This window comes from Danio aesculapii, chromosome 14, assembly GCF_903798145.1.
Source record: "Danio aesculapii chromosome 14, fDanAes4.1, whole genome shotgun sequence".
Classification (NCBI taxonomy): domain Eukaryota; kingdom Metazoa; phylum Chordata; class Actinopteri; order Cypriniformes; family Danionidae; genus Danio; species Danio aesculapii.
Genome location: NC_079448.1, coordinates 1314439 through 1341919, shown reverse-complemented (window position 1 = coordinate 1341919; position 27481 = coordinate 1314439). Strand labels below are relative to the sequence as shown.

Sequence of the window (27481 nt, the reverse complement as noted above, 5' to 3'; positions counted from 1 at the left end):
TTTAATTTTTTTTACTTATTTTGGAGTTTGATTGTTAAAGCATGTATATAATGTATAGAAAACTGTATTTAATTCTATTTTCAAAGTAATGCATAACTACAATAAATGCAAAATGAATAATAGGAAATATGAAAATATATGCATGTATGTATGTATGCGTATGTATGTATCAAAACAGACAATTGTAAATGAGTTAGATTATGTGCAATCATGTAAATGAATTAAATGTTGTAAATATATTTATTCATATTTTTATATATTAAAAGTGTAAATATATTTAATTGCTTATTTGGATATCATGTCGTTCTTTCTGAAAATATAGAGTAGAACTGCCTTAATCCTTCACGGCAGAGATTCAACAAGATACTGGAAATATTCCTCAGAGATTTTGCTCCATATTGACATGATAGCATCACACAGTTGCTGCAGATTTGTCGGCTGCACATCCATGATGCCAATCTCCTGTTCCACCACATCCCTAAGGTGCTCTATTGGATTGAGAACTGGGGACTGTGGAGGCCATTTGAGTACAGTGAACTCATTGTCATGTTCAGACTGAGATGATTGGTGCTTTATGACATGGTGCATTATCCTGCTGGAAGTAGCCATCAGAAGATGGAGACACTGTGCTCATAAAGGGATGGACATGGTCAGCAACAATACTCAGGTAGGCTGTGGCGTTGACACCATGCTCAATTGGTACTAATGGACCCAAAGTGTGCCAAGAAAATCTCCCCCACACCATTACACCACCACCACCAGCCTGAACCGCTGATACAAGGCAGGATGGATCCATGCTTTCATGTTGTTGAGGCCAAATTGTGAGCCGAGCATCCGAATGTGTCAGCAGAAATGGAGACTCATCAGACCAGGCAACGTTTCTCTAATCTTGTACTGTCCAGTTTTGGTGAGCCTGTGTGAATTGTAGCCTCAGTTTCCTGTTCTTAGCTGACAGGAGCGGCACCCGGTGTGGTCTTCTGCTGCTGTAGCCCATCCGCCTCAAGGTTGGACGTGTTGTGTGTTCAGAGATGCTCTTATGCAGACCTCGGTTGTAACGAGTGCTTATTTGAGTTACTGTTGCCATTCTATCAGCTGGAACCAGTCTGGCCATTCTCCTTTTAAATCCCCTTTCTTCCCCATGCTGATGCTCGCTTTGAACTGCAGCAGATCGTCTTGACCATGTCTACATGCCTAAATGCATTGAGATGCTGCCATGTGATTGGCTGATAATAAATTTGCATTAATGAGCAGTTGGAGAGGTGTACCTAATAAAGTGGCCGGTGAGTCAGTTGTAAAATGAATTGTTAAATGCTTCATAAATTGTGGAAAAAAAATGTTTCTCTTATCCAGGGTGTATTTGAGGCAGAAGAGGAAAAGTGTCTCGTCAAGTTCTCGGTTCATCTCGTATTGTTGAAGTTTTTCTGCTCTTCAGGAGCCCAGGAGATTATAGATCTTCTTTTTCTACAGTATTTCTAAATAGAGAAATATTTAGAAAGACTTCTTTTTTTCTTTTAACCCTCCTGAAATGACCCGGGCACTGTTTTAACAGCAGAAAAACATAGTTTTTCTAAAATCACCCCAACTTTATAAAAATGAATCACAGTTTGAAGTTCATTTGCAGTTTGGAGGGCACATTAAATGTTTAAGTTGTCATCATAATTATACTTCAATACTTTGTTGATGACTTTGTGAACATCTCTCTCTCTTGTGTTTGCGTGCACAGAACTAAACCTGAGGTTGTCCAGCTGTGGCAGCAGCTCCAGCCTATCAGAGAGCTCCAGCAGGTCAGGTGGTTCGCAGGCAGCTGATGGTCCGGCCAGTCGTGTGGTCAGCTGGGCTGTCTGTTTCGAACGCCTGCTGGAAGACCATGTTGGAGTGCGGTACTTTACTGTAGGTTTTACTTCTTCATCGCTTTAAAAAACACATATTTTCAGATATTTAAAATATAAGTATCTTAACCTCTTAAGGCCCAAGCTGTTTTTCTACATGCATTTTTTTTTCTTTGCTATTTTGGCTTATTGAATCCTAATTAGAATAAAACCTAAGTATCACCTTTTGATATGATGTACTTTTAGAGGAAAATGATGTCCATATATGTGGACTCGTGGTCCGAATTTACATAACACTTTTTTTTTAATGCATTAATAACACATACATATTTTTGAACATGTTTTGACTATCAGAGAGTAAAAACGACACTTTGTTCTCATTTTGGACAGTTAAAATAGTGTTTGGGACAGTTCATAAGCTGCAAAATAGTTGCAGGATGACACTGCATGTCTGAAACTAAATATAAAACATTCAAAGTATTTTAAATATCCACTTAAGAGCTAAAGTGTGGCCACTAAAGCCCTAGGAGGTTAATGGGGACCTATGATTTCCATTAGGGTTCATGCGGTCATTAAAAACCTGGAAACGTCATGGAATTGTGTCATGGCATTTTGCAGACCAGGAACAGTTTTGGAAAAACTAAACAACACACAAAGTTTTGGAAAAGTCATGGAAATTAGTTTAACAAATGTCTGTATACTTAAATATAGGTGGGTTGTCTTTACTACTTTTCTGTCCATGGTCAAACACATGGCATAATGACATTATGACTTTACTCAAGCCTGAGCAGATCAACATTTCAGGTTACTGAGGGTAGTTGTGTGTGTTTGCATGTTTCAGCTTCACAAATGTATGTACAACTCATGATATGCTGCCAAAAATGCTTTTCTTACTTTGAGTTTTGTCTTGTTTCTAGTACAAATATCAAAAATTCTTAAATCAAGAAGCATTTTCTAGACAAGCAAAATATATAGCCTTGTTTTCAGAAATAATGAGTTAAAATAAAGTGAGCTTTTCCTTTAAACAAGCAAAATAATCTTATTTTAAAGGAAACACCAGTTTAATTTGCTTATTGGCAGATTATTTAGCTTGTTTTAAGGAAAAACTCTCTTAATTTTGACTCATGTCTCGCAGGAGTTTCTCAGATCTGAGGTCAGTGCTGAGAATATTCTCTTCTATCAAGCCTGTGAGAAGTTCAAGAAAATCCCACCCAGCCGACTGGAGGAGGTATGCAAATATATTACATAAAGTATTAATGGACACATTTATAATATGAGATTTAATAAATCACAAATTTTGAAATATACATAAATTGTTTGCATTTAAATGCAGTGTGCAAAGCATCATGTATGACTTTTATAGTGTGTTGTAATAACCCCTTTCACACAGCAATACCGGTAAATATGTGGAAAATTTCTGGAACGACTTTACCAGTAAATTCAATGAAGCTCTGTTCAGACAGGCAAGGACATTCTGGAATTTTTCCAGAAAAGATCATTCAAACATCCATTACAAAATACCGGTGCATTCTGACATCATTAACCAGAAATGAGCTTTAAACGGCTCGCTTGTATTTATAAACATAGAAACTGTTGTTTGTACATAATATGTGTGTGTGCTGGCGCTCACTGGCTGCTCACACGTGCACACGCGTCAAGCAGCTGAAGCAGCTTCAAGGTAAACAAACGGCGGTTTATCATATTTAACACAGTTGGCATTAAGAATGAATCTGACTAACATCTAGCAGCTAAATGTGTCTGGAAAAAAATATTCAAAGACATTAACAGCGCAGATGTGAATGTGTCTGAATGTTTTGATTGGCTGGAGTCGACGTCTCACGTCATCGTGTTCTAATCATGAACGCGCTCTTTCCGGTAATTTTCCTTCTGTGTTCACACAGCAGCATTCCAGCAAATTACCAATAATGTTACAACTTCTCTTTCCCGGAAATTGCTGGAATGAATTCACCGGTATTTTACAAAAGGGCCTGTTCACACATGATGGAAGGTCTGTATGTGTGAAAGGGGCTTATGACAACGTGGAAGTTTCAGACTGAGCAAAAATACACAACTTGCTACAGATGCTGATTATTATAGACAGAAAATTAAGATGAAATTATAATTGTAATATAAATCTATGAAATCCTTATAACAGTACCACAGGTAGTTGCATAAAATTATATAGATGGATGGATAGATAGACAGTTAAATTCAGAATTATCAGCCCCCTGTTTATTTTTTTCTCCAATTTCTGTTTAACAGAGATTTTTCGAACGCATTTAGAGAACACCGAGAACACATTTCTAATCACAATAGTTTTAATAACTCATCTCTAATAACTGATTTCTTTTCTCTTTGTCATGATGACAGCACATAATATTAGACTAGATATTTTTCAAGACACTAGTATTCAGCTTAAAGTGACATTTAAAGGTTAATTAGGTTAACTAGGCAGGTTAGTGTAATTAGGCAAGCTATTGTATAATGATGGTTTGTTCTGTAGACTATCGAAAAAAAACTATAGCTTAAAGGGGCTAATAATATTGACCTTAAAATGGTGTTAAAAAATTAAGAACTGCTTTTATTCTAGCCGAAATAAAACAAATAAGACTTTCTCCAGAGGAAAAAATATTATCAGAATTACTGTGAAAATTTCCTTGTTAAACATCATTTAGGAAATGTTTAAAATCAATATTATGTCTTAGTATGATGACATTTAAAGGGATAGTTCACCCTAAAGTGAAAATGTACTCACAATTTACTCTCCCTTAAGTGATTCCAAACCTTTATGAGTTTTCTTTCTACTGGTGAACACAAAAGAAGATATTTTGAAGAATGCTGAAAACCAGTAACCATTGACTTCCATAGTATGAAAAACAAATGGAAGTCAGTGGTTACAGCATAGGTGTTTAAGTCAATTCCTGGAGGACCGCAGCTCTGCACAGTTTTGCTCCAACCCTATCAAACACATCTGATCTACAGTAGTCTTGAACACCTCGATTAGTTGGATCAGGTGTGTTTGATTAGGGTTGAAGCGAAACTATGCAGAGCTGTGGCCCTCCAGGAATAGACTTTGACACCTATGGGTTACAGGCTTCCAGAATTCTTCAAAATATCTTAACAGAGTAAAGCAACTACATTTAAACAAGAGTAAATGATGACAGAATTTCAGTTTTAGGTAAACTATCCCTTTAAGTGCTTCGCTTAAGTGCTTCCCTCTGAAGCTTTCAATAAAAATATATGAAGTAGTCAAATTTAGTCTGAAACACTTCCTTTTTAATAGGTGTACTGTTGTATCCATTTACCACACCATTATAATTTTTACAACCATCAAATTGAAGCACAAAACATAAACAAGTACTATAATAAACTAAAAATGCACTATTGATAACCGCAGTTAGATGATTATTCAATAATTGTGTCTCAAACCTTCTCCTTTCTGAATGCCCATCATTGTGCTGATGTGCTTATAATTGACAGATGGCAGCAACATTTATTTCTATAACACGATTCAATACAAGATGAGAGGTATTTTATCATGTTAGCAGTCCTCCAAAACCACAGGCTACCACAACAATAGTCCAGATTCATATTCACTAAAGCTTTGGTGTGTGTGTCCTCATTTGTGATCTGTATGCATCGAGTGTTCAGTCATAATGAGAAAATAAAAGGTAAATGATGTCTTGTGTTCATCAGATGAAGAAAGAGGCACGTTTGATCTACGACACGTTTCTGTCTGAAAGCTCTCTGCATGCGGTGAATATCGATGATACGGCGCAGACGGAGGAGCGCGAGCTGGAGATGCCCACGCCCGACATGTTCAATAAAGCTCAGGCGCAGGTACAAAATATCACACTGCATGACAAAAATCACACACATTCGTGAGGGTGAGCATGCCATGGCACAGTATTTTTGAGTTTGCTCAAATGATAAAACGAGTTGTCTGATTATAGCCGGGTTGATTACAGTTACTGATTACAAATCACATCGGTTTAGATTACCTCTGTGATGAGTTAATTTTGCTCAAATGTGTAAGTTAGTTATTTTGGATTACATTTTGATTACTTTAGGATTGAGATATTTTTGTTTAATTAAAAAATGAGTACTTTTGGATTACTTTTGTGTTGCTAAGTAATTTTTGCTTAAGTGAAAGTTAGTTCTTTTGGATTAGGTTTTTGGATTACTTTTGCATGGAGATATTTATGCTCAAAGTTCTTTTGGATTACATTTAGATTACTTTTGTGATGCAAAGTAATTTTTGCTCAAGTGAAAGTTAGTTCTTTTGGATTACATTTAGATTGCTTTTGCATTGACATAATTATGCTGCTCAATCAAATGAAAAGGTTGTATTTGATTACATTTAGATTACTTTTGTGATGCAGAGTAATTTTTGTTCAAAAGTTAAAGTTAGTTCTGTTGGATTACATTTAGATTACTTTTGCATTAATGTTTATGCTCGATCAAATGAAAAACATTATTTTGGATTACATTTAGATTACTTTGTGGTGCCAAGTAATTTTTGCTCAAGTGAAAGTTAGTTCTTTTGGATTACTTTTGCATGGAGATGTTTATGCTGCTCGATCAAATGAAAAGTTTATTTTGGATTTTTTTTTAGATTACTTTTGTGATGCAGAGTAATGTTTGTTCAAAAGTTAAAATTTGTTCTGTTGGATTACAATTAGATTACTTTTGTGATGCAGAGTAATTTTTGTTTAAAAGTTAAAATTAGTTCTTTTGGATTACAATTAGATTACTTTTGTGATGCAGAGTAATTTTTATTCAAAAGTTAAAGTTAGTTATTTTGGATTACATTTAGATTACTTTTGTGATGCCAAGTAATTTTTTCTTAAAAGGGAAAGTTAGTTCTGTTAGATTATAGTTAGATTACATTTGTGATGCTAAGTAATTTTTGCTTAAATGTAAAAATAAGTTGTCTGTATGGAGAGCCAGGTAGGTTAGTTACTAATAACAAATTACATCTGTTTAGATTACTTTAGGGATGATGAGTTATTTTTGCTCAATCAAATGAAAAAGGAGTTCTTTTGGATTATATGTTGATCAATTTTGTGATGCAAAGTAATTTTTGCTTGATTAAATGTGAAAATCAGTTTATTTGGATTACATTTAGATTACTTTTGCATTGTGATATTTTTGCTCAATTAAATGACAAATATATGCTTTTAGATTACATTTAGATTACTTTTAATTGAGCAAAAATTACTTAAAATCACAAAAGTAATCTAAATGTAATCCAAAATATCTTTTCTCATTTAGTGGAGCAAAAATATCTCGATGCAAAAACAATCTAAGTGTAATTCAAAAGCACTTATTTTTTATTCGATTGAGCGAAAATATCTCATCATCACCAAAGTAATCCGAATGTATTCTGATTACATTATCATAAATGTGTGATCTAAGAAATTACATTACAGACCACAAATTGTCATGTAATTTGTAATCAGTAACTGTAATCTACCCAGCTCTACTGTATATACAGACAACTCATATTTACATTTAATTGAGCTAAAAAAATTACTTTGAATCACAAATGTAAATATGAGTTGTCTGTATATACAGTAGAGCTGGGTAGATTACAGTTACTGATTACAAATTACATGACAATTTGTGGTCTGTAATACAATTTGAATACATTTAGATTACTTTTGTGATGCTAATTAATTTCTGCTTAAATGTGAAGTTAGTTCTTTTGGATTACATTTAGATTACTTGTGCATTGAGTTAAATACAGTGAAATGAAAAATACACTTTTGGATTTCATTTAGATGAATTTCATTTGGTTTTGTTATGCTAAGTAATTTTAGCTCATCTGTATATAGAGAAGGGCAGATAAGTTACTGATTACAAATGACATCTTGCAAAAGTAATCTAAATGTAATCCAAAAGAACTCAATCCTTTTTACTAAATAATTCAAGGAAAACACATTTAATATTAGATGCATGAAGGAATAATTGTATGCATTTATGCAAATAAACAAGAAACTTGAACCAATAAACAGAAATAAAAATAAATAAATAAATCTTCAATTAGCAATTAGAAATCTTTAATAAGTGCGACACTAATATTTTGAAGCAAAGAGTTCTGGCTGTAAATGCTGAAATCTCCAGTGGTTTCCAGTAATTGTTTATGATTCGCAGATCTTCAAGCTGATGAAGATGGACAGCTACACCAGGTTTGTTCGTTCTCCGCTCTACCAGAACTGCATGCTGGCTTGCGTGGAGAGTCGTCCTCTGCCCAGCATCGGGACCCCGGAGCCCAAGAGCAAGATGTCCAAAAAGAGCGCAACGCCACCCAGTAACAGAAAGGTGAAGACCCTTCAAGACATGCATTTATAGTTGTTTTGTTTCTTCTGCTCGCTGATTTATGCATCCAATTGATCAAAAACACAGTACAAAAGGTAATATTATGAGAAATAATTATGCACTTTTATTTTAAAATATTTTAAAACATTTTCCCATGATGCATCATTACTCCAGTATTTAGTGTCACATGATCTATGCAGAAACAGTGCAACAATAACAATGTAAATGCTGTTACTTTCACTTCAGTTTATTTGCTTTGAGTCCTTATAAAACGTCCTATTTTGGTGTGGTTTTAGGTATTTGTATATACATAGATTCTTTATTCTATATTTATTCTTTATATATTGTATTATATCTATATTAAATGTATGTGTGCACTGTAATGTTTTGAAAACATCAAAATGTCATAATGTGGGCGAAATAATTTCCATTACTATAGCATAGCAGAGTTAATTAAAACTGAAGAAGCATAATCAATATATTAAAGGTGCTGTATGTAAGTTTCTGACTCTTCTAAAGCATAAAAACACCATAATATGTTAGCATGTAATTAAAAACAATGCTGAAGTCAGATATTCTGCTTTGAACATGTGCGTTACGTGCCGGAGCGTCTGTATTTGTTTTGGTCATTTAAACCTCCCAATGCCAGTTTAGCCAGTTATATTTCAGCAGCCCGGGTTGCCTTGCTGGAAAACAGCGTATGTCATTCATTCAGTCAGGAAGGCTCTCATAGCATGCGTCCGTGACTGAAATGGGACCTCTGGTGGACAGTAGCAGACTCCAAAATGAGACACAGATTCAGAGTTCCACATGAGGTTATTAAGTAGAAAATAATATAAATATTACGAGTGTAAACATTAGGTGAGCAGGTTACATTGTAAACCCGGGTCCTAACAACACGCTACATGACGAGATGAGCAGTGATGAGCAATTTGGCTGTTTTCACCAGACGAATAGTGCACTCACTGCACTCCAGCCAAATGGTCAGCTTTATAATCTAATTAAAACATCTTAAACCTCTTTAACATGATTAAATGTAGATGCTGAATCACTGATATGTGTTGGTTTGCACCGAGTCTCAGTTCTAGAGTTCAATCTCAAACAGTTTATTTTATTTTCCAGATCTGAGGTGAACTATCTGCTGCTGCTTTCAGTAGTATGCCAATAAATGTGATGTAAAATGGCATTCAGACTCACATTATTAGCATTTAACACTGAATAAAGCACATGAGGTTTACCCGAGCTTATCATTGTTCACCAGAAGCCGTTTCTAAAATATAAATTTCAGGTGTTGGTTAGAACAAAACCTTCTGTTAGTATAGAAAATATTTCCTCTATTGCGTCCCGATGCTTTAAGTTTTAGAAAACGGTTCATATCAGCCTTAAATCTCGATAGTCAGGCACTCTCACGTCAATCTGGCAACCTGCGCTTGTGTAGACCCGTCAGGGGAGGAGGCGAGTGAAAATGTGTTTTGATCCAGGAGTGCAATACCTAGTTCAACCACTGGGTGTCAAACTTACACACTGCACCTTTAACATAATTACAGTATATTTTAATACATACAGGTCAGAATTGAAGTGATAATACTTGTATTATGTTTATGATGCTTATGGAATTATATTTCTGCTTGTTCAATAACATTTAGTGAGTGTTTTCTTTAAATCGTGGTAAAAATGTATGATAGTCAAAATTATGGCTAAAGAAAATTAAATAGATTACTCAAATTTGTCAAAATTATTATGTTTTTTAAGCTGTAATGTTTTATTTTTTAGATTCTTAAACATTTTGTCATCTTTTACCCAAATATAGTATACTTAAAGTATATAATGCGCAGTGCTTGTACATTTACATATGTTTAGGATGCAGTAAATATGCATTCACAGTTGTAAATGTAGTTATTAAGTGTGTCACTTGCTGTTTCTTTGTAAATTAATTGTGCAGTTTACTAGTAATTAGCAAATAGTTTCCACCCCAGTTTTAAGAGCCTGATCTGAATCTGTGAGTGTGGGAAAATAATGCCGAGTCTTTGAGTGAGAGAAACACAGACCACAGCAGACGAAGGCCTTATATGTATGTGTGTGTGTGTGTGTGTGTATACGCTTGTGTGCGTGTGTTTGGAGCAGAGCGTGGAGCTGAAAGTGCCCTCATCAGACAGCAAGGCCAGCCGGAAGAAGAGGTTAGAGAACAGAGGCTCATGGGGAGGTACATCTGACTCAGCTCTGCTCTATCAGTCTGCACAATCACACACACACACACAAATGCACACACACACCACTGCTGCTGCTCACTCTATAATGCATACACACACACGCACACACACACACACACACACACACACACACACACACATACACATCAGTGCTTACTGTCCTAATGAAATCATTCAAAATCAAGGTCAAATAAGTGTAATCTAGAGGCCTTTACCTTTCATATAAGCCTCTTCTGATACCAAATGATCAACTAGAAGTCCAGTTATTATTTGTTGTTCCTAAAATTTTGTCAGGTAGTGTATTGCACCAAAATATATTACGATAAATGGTACATTGAAAAAAATTATTCGAAGATGATTACTTGGATTTACTCAATTTTTTACATTAAGTGGTTGTAAACAATTTATTTGGGCTGAATTTAAACAAACTAATGAAGTTGAACATTATTAAATTTAATTTGTTTGTTTAAATTCAACACAAATAAATTGTTTGCAACAGTTTTGCTTGCAACACTTTTTTCAGTATATTGTTATTTTAAGAGCATTTTATGCCACTCATTATATAATGGCTGAATGACAATATGATATCAACACAATGCAAGTACACTCCTCCAAAGAACACTGAATATTTCATTTAATTATAGTCGTTTTAATAATTTAATAATCTAATAATCAGGCATTGGAATAGAAATGAGAAAACTCATCCTAAATAAATAATAAATGTTAACAAAAGTGCAAGATCTAAAGTAACAGTGATATCCGCTACCAGATCCACTTTCAGCTGTCAGACACCCACATGAAGATCCTCCTGAGACTCCAAAAAACATTATTATTATTTGTTTTTTTTGTTTTTTTTCTGTGATTTCCTGCATCATTTGGGTTAAAATTTTACAATTTAGAGTTTTTACATTTTGTTTTTAATTTTAATCTTACAGCATGTCCACTGTAGTGGACCACAGGACCATTTTAGTTCGAAATGACCGCCAAACTCAAGACAGCAAAACTGCACAGTAGTTGGCTGTAAAGGGATAATAATCCAATATTAATGTAACAATACCTAAACAAAAGCCATTTTTTCCTTTTTGTATTGAAAAATCTGAAACAGTTTAGTCTGAAAGAAACAAAACAAAAAAAAGTGATGTTAATCCAAAACAAATTGAACAAAAGTGATTTAAATTGATTGTCATTCTCTAATTGTCTGATTGTCAGACTTTAAATCAGAGTCTCCCTCAACTATCTTATAAAGAATCCTCTCTGCTTCAGTTCTGCCTCCTACAACATGCAGTCATTAATTACATGAAGATGGTCCTGGTGTCCACTATAGTGCACATTTAAAAGAGGATGATATTTTGATGCACACAAATTAACAGCTTTTGAAAGCTAAATGTATTGTTCCTGACACTTTAATAAACAAATATATATATATATATATATATATATGTATGTAATAATAATAGTAAAAAAAAACATTTAAAAAGCTCAATTTTACATGCCTCTCTCCTTCCCATAAAATGTTCTTGTTTGTATGCCGGCCATTCTGGATGCAGTGTAAGAAGTGATTCCTAACATGCCAGCCAATCAAATGACATATCACTAGAAAGCCCAGGATGTCCTCGGAACAGTACAACAGGACTTGACAGAGTAGCTCAAAAAATTCAAAGAAAATTCATGAAAACACAATGTCCACTACAGAGGACACAAGTCAGTGTGCGGGGTCTCGGGAGGCTATATACCACAGTGATTTATAGTAGATACTAGAGTGTTTTTAACCATACTGACACCGACACCTCCTGTAGAGGTAGAGATGTTGCACAATCGGATAAAATGTTGCTAGGATTATTTTTTATGTATGGACGATATTTACTGCATCACCAGATATGATTGCGCTCATGTCCGTGTGATGAGTCCATATATTGATTATTGTGACAGGCATAGACAACACTAGTGTTCACACCAGTTTATGTCAGTTATTTCTGTATTTCTGTGTGTGTGTGTGTGTGTGTGTGTGTGTGTGTGTGTGTGTGTGTGTGTGTGTGTGTGTGTGTGTGTGTGTGTGTGTGTGTGTGTGTGCGTGTGTGTGTGTGTGTGTGTGTGGCAGTGGGAAATATCAGTTTTCTGTTTGTTGAATTTTGTATGCATGAGCAGTTTTTGAGCAGAAAGTGTCAGACACACACACACACACACACACACACACACACACACACAAAGACAGATCAGATCTCAGCATCAGCATAAAACTGAGACAGACTCAATGCGGTTTCCTCATTTTTAAAGTCTATACAATAGAGTTACATCCATCCAGAGTCCTAAAACACTTCTGTTCCCCCCCCCCCCCCCCCCTAAAAAAAAGAAAAAAAAGTTGCACCATTATGTAGTCTTTATTCATTGGAGTCATTATGTAGACTTCATTAGAGTGTATATTAGTATATTAATCATTATGTAGACTTCATTGGAGTATTGTCAACATTTGAAATTAATATTTGGTTTGTTTGTTTGTTTTTTGTGCTGTGATTTGAAAACGCAATAAATTAGTGACAGAACTTGAAAACTAATACTAATAATAAAATAAAAAAGAGAGAGCGATCTCCTGGCCCAATAACAGCATTAGCCCTATTCTTTCAGTGTCTAAAGCTGCAGGTTCAAGGATCTGGTCTTTCTAAACCTCTTTATTTGCTATATACTGCTTGGTCAGATCTGGTTTTACTGTGGTCTGATTAGTCGGATCTAGCTTTACTGTTCTCTGATTGAGCAGAACTAGCTCTGTTCTTCTCTGATTGCTCTGATATGGCTCTACTCTGCTCCAATTGGTCAGATCTGGCTCTGTTCATCTCTGATTGGTCAGATCTGGCTCTACACTGCCCCAATTGGTCAAGTCTACCTTTACTGTGCTCTGATTGGTCCGATCTAGCTCTTCTGTGCTCTGATTGGTCTGATCTATCCCAGCTGTGCTCTGATTGGTAACATCTGGCTTTTCTCCGTTAATTGTTTAGACTCGTTTCTACCTTGCTCTGATTGGTCATTCTGATTTTGTGCTTTGATTCGTCAGATCTAGCTCTACATTGCTCCGGTTGGTCAGATCTACCTCTTCTCTGCTCTTACTGGTCACATCTCATGCTACTTTGATTGGTCAGATCTGGCACCGCTCAATCCCAGTTGGTCAGATATGGCTTCACTGTGGTGTAATTGGTCAAATCTTGCCCTACTGTGCTTCGATTTGTCAGACCTATCCTTATTCTGCTTCGATTGGTCAGCTCTAGCTTTATTCTGCTCCAGTTGGCCAGATCTAGCTTTACTCTGCTCTGGTTGGTCAGATCTAGCTCTACTCTGCTCCGATTGGCCAGATCTAGCTCTACTCTGCTCCGATTGGTCAGATCTAGCTTTACTCTGCTCCGATTGGCTATATGCTCCTGTCTATTGTGATTGGTCTACAGTTACTGCACTTGCTAGAACCCAAACACACTATTATATATGATCCTTTTACATTCACAGACATCTAAATAGACACTACATGGAGGATCGTATCTGAAGCTTAGCTATTGTTGTTCTGTGTTTTCAGTTATTGATCATGAATTGTACTAAGTGCGTGTGTGTGTGTGTGTGTGCGTGTGTGTGTGTGTGTGTGTGTGTGTGTGTGTGTGTGTGTGTGTGTTTTTCCAGCGGATCAGTCGTACGAGCGAGTGGCAGTATCTCGTAAGGAGTCTCAGATCTCGGTGAAGTCTAACAGCAGTCTGGAGTTAATGTCTGGATCCGGCAGAGCGGAGGTAAATCAGCGAAGCACATATTTATTGAAAGGGGAAGAGAAACTTATTTGTAGCTTAACTATAATAATAATATGTAGTGTCTAAATATACTATATTATCTGTAATAAAGTAGGATTATAAGACCTATTTTAATAGAATGTATAAATGATGTTAGAGAACATTTTATATTTAGCAAATATTGTTGGGGTAATGTTTAAAAAGCTGTCTTATTTTCGAAGATTTATCTTTGATCAAATTGAAAGAGTTTTTATCAGTGTTATTGTTATTATTTTTGTACAATGCATGATTAAGAAGCAGTTATTATTGAGATTGGGGTATAAGCAGAAGTATGCGGAAGGACTTTTAATTTTCCAGTAACCTGGGTCAAGCGCTTCCGGTGAACTGTATGCTGTGGCAAAATCGCTCTGTTTTCTTTAGCAACCAGGCAGTGAAGATTAGTGATTGTTAAAGATATAAAGTGGTTCTCAGAATGTTCAAGAAGCACTGCATTAAATTAAATTTTTTTTGTGGCTTATCTTTAAAATATGAACATTTATTTACAGTTTTTTCAATGTAGTTTCTGCGCTCGTCTGCTGCTCCTGTTGGTGCTAGTGGTTACACGGTCTTGTTTTACTCTTTAACAACTAAATGAATGCTGAAGTCTTATTCACTGATTGTGTTTTAAATATATTACAACATCGATGCTGTAAAAGGAACCATAAAAAAAAAAAAAGGCACATTGACTGTTCACCGGAAGTTTATCGATATGGAAGAAACACTAGCTCTGTATATACCCTATTATATATTTAATTATAGCTGCTATGAATATAGCCAATGCTGTTAATATTGCACTAACCCTTCTGTTGTCTTGCAGGTCAAAATGACCCAGGAGTTGTTTTAACAGCAGAAAGAGATAAACAATGTTTTTTATCTTTATGTTTGGTGACTTTTTTTCTAAAATGACCCCAGCTTTAGACAAAAAAGAATTATTTTCTATTTTCATGAAGGCTGCACACATTTAGAGGACAACAGTTGTCCATTAGGTGAATTTTATTAAAACTAGTTTGCATGTTCTTCCCGTGTTGGTGTGGGTTTCCTCCGGGTGCTCCGGTTTCCCACACAGTCCAAACACATGCGCTATAGGGGAACTGATGAACTACATTGGCTGTAGTGTATGAGTGTGTGTGAATGTGAGAGTGTATGGGTGTTTCACAGTACTAGGTTGCGACAGAAAGCATCCGCTGCGAAAACATATACTGGAATAGTTGGCGGTTCATTCCACTGTGGCGCCCCCTGATAAATAAAGAAACTAAGCCAAAGGAATGATGAGGGAAAACCTGCATGTTCACAGAGTTTTCATGCAAAACAGATTTAAGGATTAAAATTAAATTCATCTACTTTGTTATACTGAAGGCGGCTTATTTTTGACTCAAAGGGCGAATGGCTTTTACTGAATGAGACAACAGGAGGGTTTAAAGATAAATAAATAAAGAGCTAAAAGGTGTGATCTTGAGTCTGGAGTAGGCATGGGCCAGTATAAGATTCTGACGGTGCGATAACCTTGGATAAAAATATCACGGTGTTGTGATCACTGCTCTAAAATGTGCTCTTGTTAAGTGTCTCGGTAAAAAACAACAACTTTTATCCCCATTGAACACAATATATTCTATTTTTAACAGCATTTAACACATTTTGGAGCTGTAATCATGTCAGGCTGAATAATTCAAATACATCTTTGCCTTCTGCTGTCTTCATCAGTTTCACAGATTTCTGTACATCTTGAAAAGGCGTCTCTGGACATCTTTCTCTTCTGTGGATATACAGTAAAGCAACTCCACTGCTCAGCTCTACAGCATGCTGGATGTTGGTGTATAAGAGATTTGTTTTTCAGATGTTTGCTGAATCTTATGTAGCTTTTGATACGGAGGCTCCTTTACTGCTGGAGATACTGCTGCACTAAAATACTAAATAAAAAAACACATAAAGTGCATACACCATGTGTACGGTAGAGCAAAAATGCTAGCTTTTATAAAACCTTGACTATTCCAAACCGCAGTAAACCTTGTAAACCTTGAAACCGGTTATCGTCCCATGCCTAGTCTGGAGTGTGAATTATCATTACAGTAGTCAGTGGTACTAAATGTGTTGTTGTTGTTGTGTCAGAACGGGCGCTGCAGTGTTGCTGTCTCAGATCCCGAGACCTTGAGTTCTGGATCTCCAACCGCAGATAAATACTGCTGCGTGTATCTGCCGGACGGGACAGCCAGCCTGGTGTCTGCCAGAGCCGGCCTGAGCCTCAGAGATATGATCAGCAGCCTGTGTGAGAAAAGAGCCTTTCCTCTGCGGGACGTCCTGCTGTACCTGCGCGGAAAAGACAAGGTCAGACTTCAAGTCTTTATCTAATTGTGATATGTATATATATTTTTTGTTCAAAGTGTTTTTTATTGAACATGTAAGAGCCATAATTTGCTTTATTACAGTTAATAATAGTGCCGAAATTCATGGACCGTTTACACGTAATCATTAGTTGTGTACATTTGCTGATTTCACCCCTACTCATTTGCTTATGATGGTTTGCTCCACCTTTATTGGACTGTTTTAAAGAGCCCATATTATGGCTTTTTGAAAATGCCCTTCCATGTAGTGTGTCACACAGCTCTAAGTGAAGTGAAATATCCAGCTAAGGCTTAAATCTGTAAGTGTACAATGTTTAAAACTGTTGATTCATCTATAAAAGAGTCGACTCATAGTGCTTCAAACGAGTCGTCTTGATAACGAGTTATTAGGTGTTTCGCGATGACGCAGCTACGAAACACAAGTAGTTGCACGCGCAAGCCCGGGAGATTTGAAACCTGCGGCCCCGCCCACTAACAGAAAAAAGTCACACACACACACACACAGAGACACACACAGACACCGGTAGAATGAAGTCACGCTGTGCAGATGGAGATTATTGACAGTTCACCCAAAGATGAAACCTTAGCATATAGCCTAGCCTTGAGCAGATCGAGAGCCTCTGGAAACTACCTGCTTACAAAGAAGACTTCATCCGTTTGTTAAAGGAAGGATCGGTAAAGACTGTCAGAACAAGGATCAGTGGATCATGGATCAATTTCTTCCCCCATTTCACCAGTGTAAGTACGTGCGATTAAAATTGTTGCCTCGTTTACTCTAGCTTGCAAATTATGCATTTAGTTGTGTTTTGTTACTTGTAACCGCGTGTGCTGTATCAGGTTAACTCTTTATATTCTCATATCGCGTGTAAAGCTACGTTGAAAATGCGACGCGTGCCGCTTTGTTTATGGATAGTCAGCTATGTGTGTGTGTGTAATGTGTGTGTGTGTGGCTCCTCTGAGGACGGTCGTTTGTGTGAGTGTCTCCTCTTAGGAGGTTGATGTGTGTGTGTGCGTGTCTCTGAATAGGGTAAAGCTCTAGGCAAAGGGTGATCAAAGGGACCCGTTTGTAAAGTGAGGACTTTAGGGGGTGTCGCGGTTGAAATCTTAGGGTTGTAATCGCGGATGTAACTGAGGACGCGGAGGGGGAGGGAGGTGTCGCCGCCGCGCCGTCTCTATTCTGGACGCGCCGGCCCTGTGTGTGCGTGTGTGTAAAAAGAGCAAGTAGACTGCTAGGACATATCCTCGCCAGTTCTTGGACTTTTTGCTTGATAAAATAGTTAGTCGTCAGTATTTTCTAGTCCATCGTCTGTATTTACATTCACCCACTGGCAGCCAAAATCCACTATGAAGCGTGTGTACACTGTGACTACTTTTATATTGTTGATAATCTTCTGGGCATTTCACTCTGTCTCGCCCTGAAGCCTGTCAGTGTCGTCGACCAATCGCAGCAGCCTGTCATTGGTCCAATCAGCGCAGATTAGCTTCGCGCTGAGGACGGGTTTGGGTACAAATGAATCGCTGAACGATTCATACGGGAGTCGTTGGGATAATTAGGTAAAAATAAATGCAGATTATAAGACCATCAAAGTGTTGTTTGACCTTGCATGCATATTAGACTGTTGTTGGAGACCCTTACAACCTAAATATGACCCTATTTCATCTATAATATGGGCTCTTTAAGTAATATTACAAGATATGATAGTGTTATGTTATTTTTTTTTGACTGGGGTTTATTGTTATACAGCAGGAGAATTCAGTAAACGTCTTTAATTAGAACGAAACCCAAGTCAATTTATTGCTCTACTGATTTACATTAAACTCACCATCCACTTTATTAGGTACACTTGTCCAACTGCTCGTTAATGCAAATTTCTAATCAGCCAATCACATGGCAGCAACTCAGTGCATTTAGGCATGTAGACATGGTCAAGACGATCTGCTGCAGGTCAAAGTGAACATCAGAATGGGGAAGAAAGGGGATTTAAGTGATGCTGAACGTGGCATGGTTGTTGCTGCCAGACGGGCTGCTCTGAGTATTTCAGAAACTGCTGATCTACTGGGATTTTCACGCACAACCATCTCTAGGGTTTACAGAGAATGGTCCGACAAAGAGGAAATATCCAGTGAGCGGCAGTTCTGTGGGCGCAAATGCCTTGCTGATGTCAGAGGTCAGAGGAGAATGGCCAGACTGGTTCCAGCTGATAGAAGGGCAACAGTAACTCAAATAAGCACTCGTTACAACCGAGGTCTGCAGAAGAGCATCTCTGAACACACAACACGTCCAACCTTGAGGCGGATGGGCTACAGCAGCAGAAGACCACACCGGGTGCCGCTCCTGTCAGCTAAGAACAGGAAACTGAGGCTACAATTCACACAGGCTCACCAAAACTGGACAATAGAAGATTGGAGAAACGTTGCCTGGTCTGATGAGTCTCCATTTCTGCAGCCACATTCAGATGGTCGGGTCAGAATTTGGCCTCAACAACATGAAAGCATGGATCCATCCTGCCTTGTATCAGTGGTTCAGGCTGGTGGTGGTGGTGTAATGGTGTGGGGGAGATTTTCTTGGCAAACTTTGGATCCATTAGTACCATTGATTAGTAGTTAAGGTTAGGTTTTAATTTAGTGTTAATTATACTACATACAACATCTAGCTAATGCAATATTAGTGTGTTGTATAATAAATAACCATTTCCTTAATTAAATATTTCACACTTGGCCACACAAATTAAAAGCAATCATATTTACTCAGCTATACTTTCATAGCATTTTATCCAGTTATTCACCCAAATCATTTATAGTTGAACATGTTGTCTGCTTATCCAAGGCTTTCTTATGCTGATGTTAAATTCGACTATTACAAGACTCTCTGGAATACTTGATTCTGATTGGTCAATCATGACACACACACATGCACACATTGCAAATTCAGTTGTTCATCCCATCATACTGACTTGTAGAGCAACTTGTTACTCGTTGAGTTTTGTTATCGTTTAACAAGGAATGTTTCACCCGTCTCATGTTTCACCCATCTGCCGTTCACACAAGCTAATAAGCTGGATCAGGAATAACATGCCAGGTTTGGTTGGCAAGTCTAATTATGTGTCATCTGTGTGAATATGCAAAGAGGAACCTTGTAATGCTTGGAATATTTATAAAGCATATACCCAAAACCGAGCACTGTGGCTTCCCACATTTAATACTTTAAACATTAGATACCTGTGTTTACTTATTTTATTTTATTATTAGCAGTCAAGTAAGCTCTAATGTGATTGACTGATTTCTGTGCATGTGAAATAGAGTTTGAGCATAAACGTTTCTGAATACTGCTTCATATGTGTGTATTGCCACCGTTTGTTTTGTTCCATGTACCTAACGTTTTGTGAATGGGCACACATGACAATAATTTCTTTATAGCTGTTTAGATGGCTCTTGAGTGTGTGAGATTCAACCATTTTTATGATACCGGGCTAAGTTTTAAGAGAAAGTTATTGATTTTTATTTGAGTGTTTATGAAATGACTGAGGTGTGTGTGTGTGTTTTCATCAGCCTCTGTCTCTGGATCAGGACTGTTCAGTGTTCGGAGATCAGCAGCTCAGTCTGGAGCTCAAAGTCACTTTCGCGTGAGTCTTTTTCTCTCTCTCTCACTCTGACCTCTCTTTTGTGAATTAAAGTCTTAAAGGTGCTGTATGTAAGTGTTTGACTCTTCTAAAGCATAAAAACACCATCATATGTTTGCAGATATTTCAGAAACATGCTCAGTGAACATTCTTGTTTATCTGAAAAACAATGCTGAAGTCAGATATTCTGCTTTGAACATGTGCGTTACGTTTTGTTTTGGTTCTTTTATCCCTCCCAATGCCAGTTTAGCCTATTATATTTCAGCACCCGGGTTGCCTTGGTGGAAAACAGTGTATTTCATTCATTCTGTCAGGAAGGCTCTCATAGCATGAGTCCATGACCGAAATGCAGCCTCCAGTGGACAGTAGCAGACTCCTAAATGAGACGCAGATTCAGAGTTTCACATGAGGTTATTAATTAGCAAATAATATAAATATTACGAGCGTAAACATTTGGTGAGCAGGTTACATTGTAACCGTGTGTCCTAACAACACGCTATGTGTCGAGATGCACAGTGATGAGCAATTTGGCTGTTTGCATCAGAGGAAACACGACAGAAGTGTAAATACAGCCATTCAGAAGCACAGAATAGTGCACTCACTGCACTCCAGCCAAATGGTCAGGTTTATAATCTAATTAATACATCTTAAACCTCTTTAACATTATTAAATGTAGATGCTGAATCACTGATATGTGTTGGTTTGCACTGAGTCTGTTCAAGAGTTCAATTTCAGGCGGTTTATTTTCCAGATCTGAGGTGAACTATCTGCTGCTGCTTTCTGTATATGGCATTAAATGTGATGTAAAATGGCATTCAGACTCACATTATTAGCATTTAACACTGAATAAAGCATATCTGTCAGTTTTCTGTAGTTCAGCTGCAAGAAGCCTAAAATATCAATTTCAGGTGTTGGTTAGGATAAAACTCCTATTAATATGGTAAACATTCCTTCAATCGGATGCTTTTATTTATAACACGGTTTAAATCTGCCTTTAGGCTCGATAGTCAAGCTCGCTTCTGTTGATGTTGTCAATCTGGCAACCTGCGCTTGCATGCGTTTTGAACCTGGGGTGCCATATCTAGTTCAACCACTGGGTGTCATACTTGTATACTGCACCTTTAATGGTTCAAGAAACCCTGGAGTACTTTTTTTTTGAGATGTTAACAGATTTGTGTTGAGCATCTGTTAAGACGACATTCGCACCTGTCAGCTTTAATTGTGGGGAAACTGGGTATTTTTTAGCTTTTGCCAGCTGATTTCATCTTCCGGGTTTAAAATAAATTTTGGGGCGGGATCAAAATCGGTGACATAGCACAAAACTGCAAGTGGAGTGATGACGTGTCGGTTTCTCATTATTATTCATATCTGTGTTTTCCTATCCTATGAGAAGAGCCTGCTGCTTAATTATTCATGAGCGCAAGTGCTTTCTGAAGGCAGGCAGACCTGCCAAGCTGGGAAACACAATCACACAGGTCGTATGTGTTTGTTTTCCATGATCCAGGGGGTTTGTTGCATGTTTCCGGGCTGATACAGCAAAGCTGTTGGATTGCAGCAAGTATTTTTGTCGGGAGAGCTGTATGAGATTTCGAGAATAGCGGACTTTCTCTTTTATCAGTTCGTTACCATTGAGACACATCGCCTTTATCTGTGCTGTGTTCACACATGTTTAAAATCCTCCAGATTACCATCAGGGTGAATGGTTAGAATAGACAGGGCAAGAGACTACATTGCTACCCACAGTGTCTGCATTCAGACCCAGGGAGCAAGGAGGAGAGAAGTCCTCCTCATTTATAGTGTTTATATAAACATGATTATCTTTATGACCATATAACAAATTGTGGTTATGTGTCTATGAAATGACAAATGACAAATGTAGCAGGACATTAAATTACTTACTGTTTATTTCTCTGCGTATTAACTTTGTAAACTGTAAAGTCATGCGTCTCCTCACGGTTTGTGAGTCGACTGACAGTTCGCTCCACTCTTTTTCCCCTGCACTGTCGGCCACGCCCACTCCTCCCTCTGCTGGCAGCGCTGCTCCACGCCCATCTCGGAGCATTTTTTTGAAAAGTTTCAGAGGTAGACTTGAACTGAAAAAGGGGGGTTTCATGGCCCTTTAAAGGTAAAGTTCACCCAAAGATGAAAATGTACTCGTTATGGACTCTCCCGCAAGTGATGTTTTGAGGAAAGCTGAAAACCATTGACATCTAGTGTAGGAAACAAACACTACAGATGTCAGTGGTTACAGGCTTCCAACATTCTTCAAAATATCTTCTTTTGTGTTCAAAAGAAGAAAGAAACGCAAACAGGTTTAAAACAAGTGAAAGGAGAATAAATTGTGACAATTTTAGTTTTTTGGGTGAACTTTCCCTTTAAAGTGGCCTGAAATCAGAGCAGCAAGTCTTAAATTCATATATCTATGTGTGTGTATATGTAATCTGTGTGCGTGTGTGTGTGTGTCTTTCTGTCTGTCTCTGTGTCTTCTTTGTGTGTGTTTCTCACTGTTTGTGTGTGTGTGCGTGCGTGCAGGCTGGAGATGGTGTTTTTAGGAAGGACGATCGGCATCATAGCCAAGTCCAGTAAGAGTGTTGGTGAAGCTCTGTCATCCGTCCTGCAGAAGCAGCAGCTGAGGCCGCAGGATGTGCAGCTCTCTCTGGTGCGCAGATACACAACACCTTCTGCTTCAGTCACACACATCAACAATGTTGTGAAGATGCTCAAATACATAATCAACATGCATGTCTTTTCTGCTATTGTTTATGTATTCCAGAGTGGCTCAAATGACGCTGTGAACATGAGCACCAGTGTGTTTCGCCTTGCCAGCAAAACCGTGCGCATGGACAGAGGTGTGTGTGTGTGTGTTATTAGTAGCCAGTGTCAGTTTAATTCAATAATACTAGTAAAATAAGTAATTATAATTAATAGATCTCTTTTTATTTAACATGACTGTATTAAAAATTATTAATATTTTATTTATATTTGTAATAATAGAATATAATTTTGCTAAATGTTGTAAAATACATTATTATTATTATTATTATTATTATTATTATTATTATTATTATTATTTTAATTTTTTTATTATTATTATTATTACCATTATTATTTTTATTATTATTTATTTATTATTATTATTATTATTTTATTATTATTTTATTATTTTTATTATTATTATTGTTATTATTATTTTTTATTTATTATTGTTAGTATCATCATCATCTATTATTATTATTATTATCATTATTGTTATTATTATTTATTTATATATATATGTTGTTGTTGTTGTTGTTGTTATTATTATTGTTTATTATTATTATTATTATTTTTTTATTATTATTATAATTATTATTATAGTTCTTAGTACTGCTGTTTAGTTGTGTATTTATTATTTATTACACTTAATATCAGTTTGTTATACTAAAGTTATGTTTACTATTATAAAGTATATGATACGTGTATAATTATAAATAAGTATACGTAATTATATGCATAATTATCAGTCAGTTTATTTGAAATTAAATAACACTAGTAAACTAAGAAATTATTAATTAATATATTGATTTATTTAACATGAATGCTAAAATTATTATATTTTATTTATTTATTATTTATTTGTTATAGAAAACTAATGACAACATAAATTTGTTAAATGTTGTAAAATACACAATATTGTTATTATTATTATTATTATTATTATTATTATTATTATAGTTTTTAGTACTGCTGTTTAGTTGTTAATTATTACACTTAATATCAGTTTGTTATGCATAATTACTGAATACGCATAATATAATTATAGTCAGTTTATTTGAAATTAAATAAAAATAATAAAATAAGAAATGAATAATTGTTGTATTATTTGTTTAATGTAATAGTTTTAAACATTCTGTTATGTTTAATATTTTATTTACATTCGTAACAGTAGAAAAATACAGCAAATACAGTTATATTTACTATTATGAAGTTATGTATAATTCTAACATATGTATGTTATATGTAAATGAATTATGTGCAATAGTTTTTGTTCAATGACATTTACTGTATTGATTATATTTTGAATTTATGGTCACTGTCAGCTTATTATAAAATGTTATGTAGTTGTTCTAATGATTCAGAATAGTACATTTCTTTAGTATGCCAACATAAATTGTGCCTAATTTAGAAATTTTCTGCCTGAAAAAATCTATTTGAACTGGATCATACTTCATTCATTCATTTTCCTTCAGCTTAGTCCCTTATTTATCAGGAGTCGCCACTGTGGAATGAACCGCCAACTATTCCAGCATATGTTTTACACAGCGGATGCCCTTTCAGCTGCAACTCGATACTGTGAAACACCCATACACTTTCACACACACTCGTACACTATAGCCAATTTAGTTTAATTTAGTTCAATTTAGTTACAAAATATAGCGCATGTGTTTGGACTGTGGAGGAAACCCACACCAATATGGGGAGAACATGCAAACTCCGCACAGAAATGCCAACTGACCCAGCTGGGACTCGAACCAGCGACCTTCTTGCTGTAAGGCCATAGTGCTAACCATTGAGCCACCGAGTCGCCCTAGATCATACTTTGGAGGCAAAAACTGAACTCACAGTTTGACCTGAGAGAGAATAAGACCCAAGTTAAGTTTTTGTTCCTCTTGTAGTGCAGTTGTGTAGCTCTGCTCTGCTGTCGGCTCGTGTTGCTGCTGTTGTTTCTCTGCTGTCACTGCAGTGTTTTTATGCTGAATCTCAGCAGTGTTTCACGCTCTGTGTTCAGATGCAGCGCTCGTACTAATCACCATTCACAAACATTCATGCTCAAACTCCTTTCACATGTACAGAAATCAGCCAATCACAGCAGAGCTCATTTGCATGATAGTGCAAAATCTGAATTAAAACAATAAAACTCGTTAACTGCTGTAATTGTGCAATTGAATTAATTTATATAAAAAATTTTATTGAATACATTTTTAAAATCTAAAATAAAGCTTAAAGAGAATAATAATTCATCAAATATTAATTTCCTCCAGTAAAATATTTAAATAACGATCATGATAAATATAATCGATGCGATATGTAAACAATCTGCAGAAAGTGGTTAGAAGTAGCTCAATTTATGCGGGAAAACTGCAGACTTGGCAACCCTGCAAAGAACCCAATTCTTACAGTATTTGTAAATATTAATGTTTGATAAGGTTAAATAAACATTAACAATAATAAATGCTCATTTTTCAGCCTTTACTGAAGAAATACTGCATTAAATTTAGCAATTTAACTATGAATAATGAAAAATATAATCTGAAACTGCTGCAATTTATTCTTTAAATCGACTGTGTGAAATTGTAAATCATAACTTGCATAACGTGTGTGTGTGTGTTGTGTGTGTTGTGTGTGTGTGTGTGTTTCAGCTGCTCTGGAGATTCAGACCTCTTCACCATCAGCCAGAGCAAACAGCAGAGCCAGAAAACAGCAGGATGTGGATGGTAAAACTCACGCTCTACATAATGATCATACTAGAACCTCCACTCTAGTCTTCACCTTGACAGTAGAGTTTGATTTCAAGTGCCTTTAGTTTTATTGTTGTGTATTGATGGGTTGTGAATGTTGTTGTTGATTAAGTATTGTGAGTTTTGTTGTGTATTGTTGTGTTGTGTGTGTTGTCAGGTCTGGTGGAGCTGCTGTCTCGAGCGCAGTGCAGTCGGGCTGATGACCAGCGTGGGTTACTCACTAAAGAGCAGCTGGAGATCCCGCAGTTCCTGCAGCTGTCAGCAGGAGGAGCAGAGGACCAGGAGTGCGCACTATAACACACACACACACACACAAACAACCAAACGCCGGTCAGCTGTGTGTCAGACTGCTTCAGTGTGTGTGTGTTGGTTTTTTGGTTCGTGTGTGTGCATGTGATCGTGAGTGTGTGTGTAATGGTCTAGTAGAATGTATGCTTGTGTGAGTGCATTGTGTGTGAATGAATGTTTGTGCACGTTTCTGGATGTGATAGTGAGTCTTGTGTTAGTGAGAATGTATGTTTGTAGAGATTGTTAACCCTGTGAGTGAGTGTTTGTGTGTATATTTTGTATATTACAGTACAGAGCTCTTTTAAAAGCGCAGATGAATGATGGAGGATCATCTTAAAGGGACAGTACACCCAAAAATGAAAATTGTCATCATTTCCTCAGGGTTTCTTTCTTCTGTTGAACACAGCTGAAGATACTTATTTTTGGGGGGGGGGAAAATCAGCCATTAATGTTTTTGTACCTACTATAGAAGTAAATGACTGCTTTTTTATTTTCCAGCATTCTTCAAAATATCTTCATTTGTGTTCAACAGAAGAACGAAGTTAATAATAATTGAGGAAATGAGCATATTTTCATTTTTGCATGAACTGCCCCTTAAAATAAGTTGAAAACAAATCAGAAATAGCTCAAACTACATCTCCCTGTATAAAAAGACTATTTATTTTCATATCAGATTGTTGCTGTGTGCGATTATAAAGTTTTGCTTTTATTTGTCCGCACATGTTTGATATGGGAGCACATTAGAGTGACTTTATATTAGATGTTTTGTGTTTCAGAGTGAGTGATTTAAGAGGCTGATGTGGGGAATGTGCACGGTGTGTGATGCATGTCAATTTTCTTGCACTCTTTGCTTCATGTGGTGAAACTCAATCGCAAATGCAGATCTAAACACGAATCTTCTCTCATTTACACTTTGCATGGTGTCATTATTCATCAGCAGGACTTTTATTTTGCTTCTGGTCACTTCTTATTTATTTATTGACATTTTGAGTGCGTTGTTTGGTTGGTGCTGCTTGTTTCTGTCTAATCTAAAGCATACCCTGGACAATAAAACAGACATACACATTTATTAATGCAGGACTACGAGTGCTTTCAAGATCATTGTGAATGTTTATAACAGACGGTAAACAATATTGTTAGCGCAAAAGCCAAATTAACCTAATGAGGCATTTAACCTGTGTGTGTTCAGATTGGCTCCTCTTTGGGTAAATTTGGTGCTGTTGTTGCCAGATTCTGCGGTTTTGAATTTGATTGTGCGAGTAAAAAATGACATAGGCAGGTACAGAAAATTTGAGTGGTTTTGAAACGTCCTGCCCCCAGGCCCAGACATCCTCAATCCCCAATCTTCACTTATTACCTGGTTATAATCACCTCGACCGAACCAAATCAACCCCCGCCCCCCCTGGTCTTCACTTGTTAACCATTTATGATTTTCGCAAGAGATGCCATCTCTCGCCCAACCACCCCACCCCACCCCGGTCTCCACATTACAGCCGCTTATGACAGCCTTCAGATTTCTGGGTGATTGTTTGTGCCTTTTGGCAGGTTTCGGATAGTTTTTGGGGAATCAATCAGCTAC

At 36.6% G+C, this 27481-nt stretch overlaps 1 protein-coding gene across 1 annotated transcript in view; it reads left to right on the top strand.

Annotated features, from left to right (window-relative positions):
* rgs14a (regulator of G protein signaling 14a) overlaps positions 1-26811 on the top strand; it is a 31078-nt gene extending 4267 nt beyond the window's left edge. The window contains 12 exon segments of the mRNA XM_056472251.1: positions 1724-1890; positions 2965-3057; positions 5526-5669; positions 7986-8153; positions 10275-10353; positions 14018-14121; positions 16264-16479; positions 20046-20119; positions 22649-22775; positions 22890-22965; positions 25516-25590; positions 25772-26811. Of these exon segments, the coding sequence (XP_056328226.1) occupies positions 1724-1890; positions 2965-3057; positions 5526-5669; positions 7986-8153; positions 10275-10353; positions 14018-14121; positions 16264-16479; positions 20046-20119; positions 22649-22775; positions 22890-22965; positions 25516-25590; positions 25772-25911 (1463 nt within the window). The 3' untranslated portion in view covers positions 25912-26811.
* Positions 26812-27481: the final 670 nt, after the last annotated feature.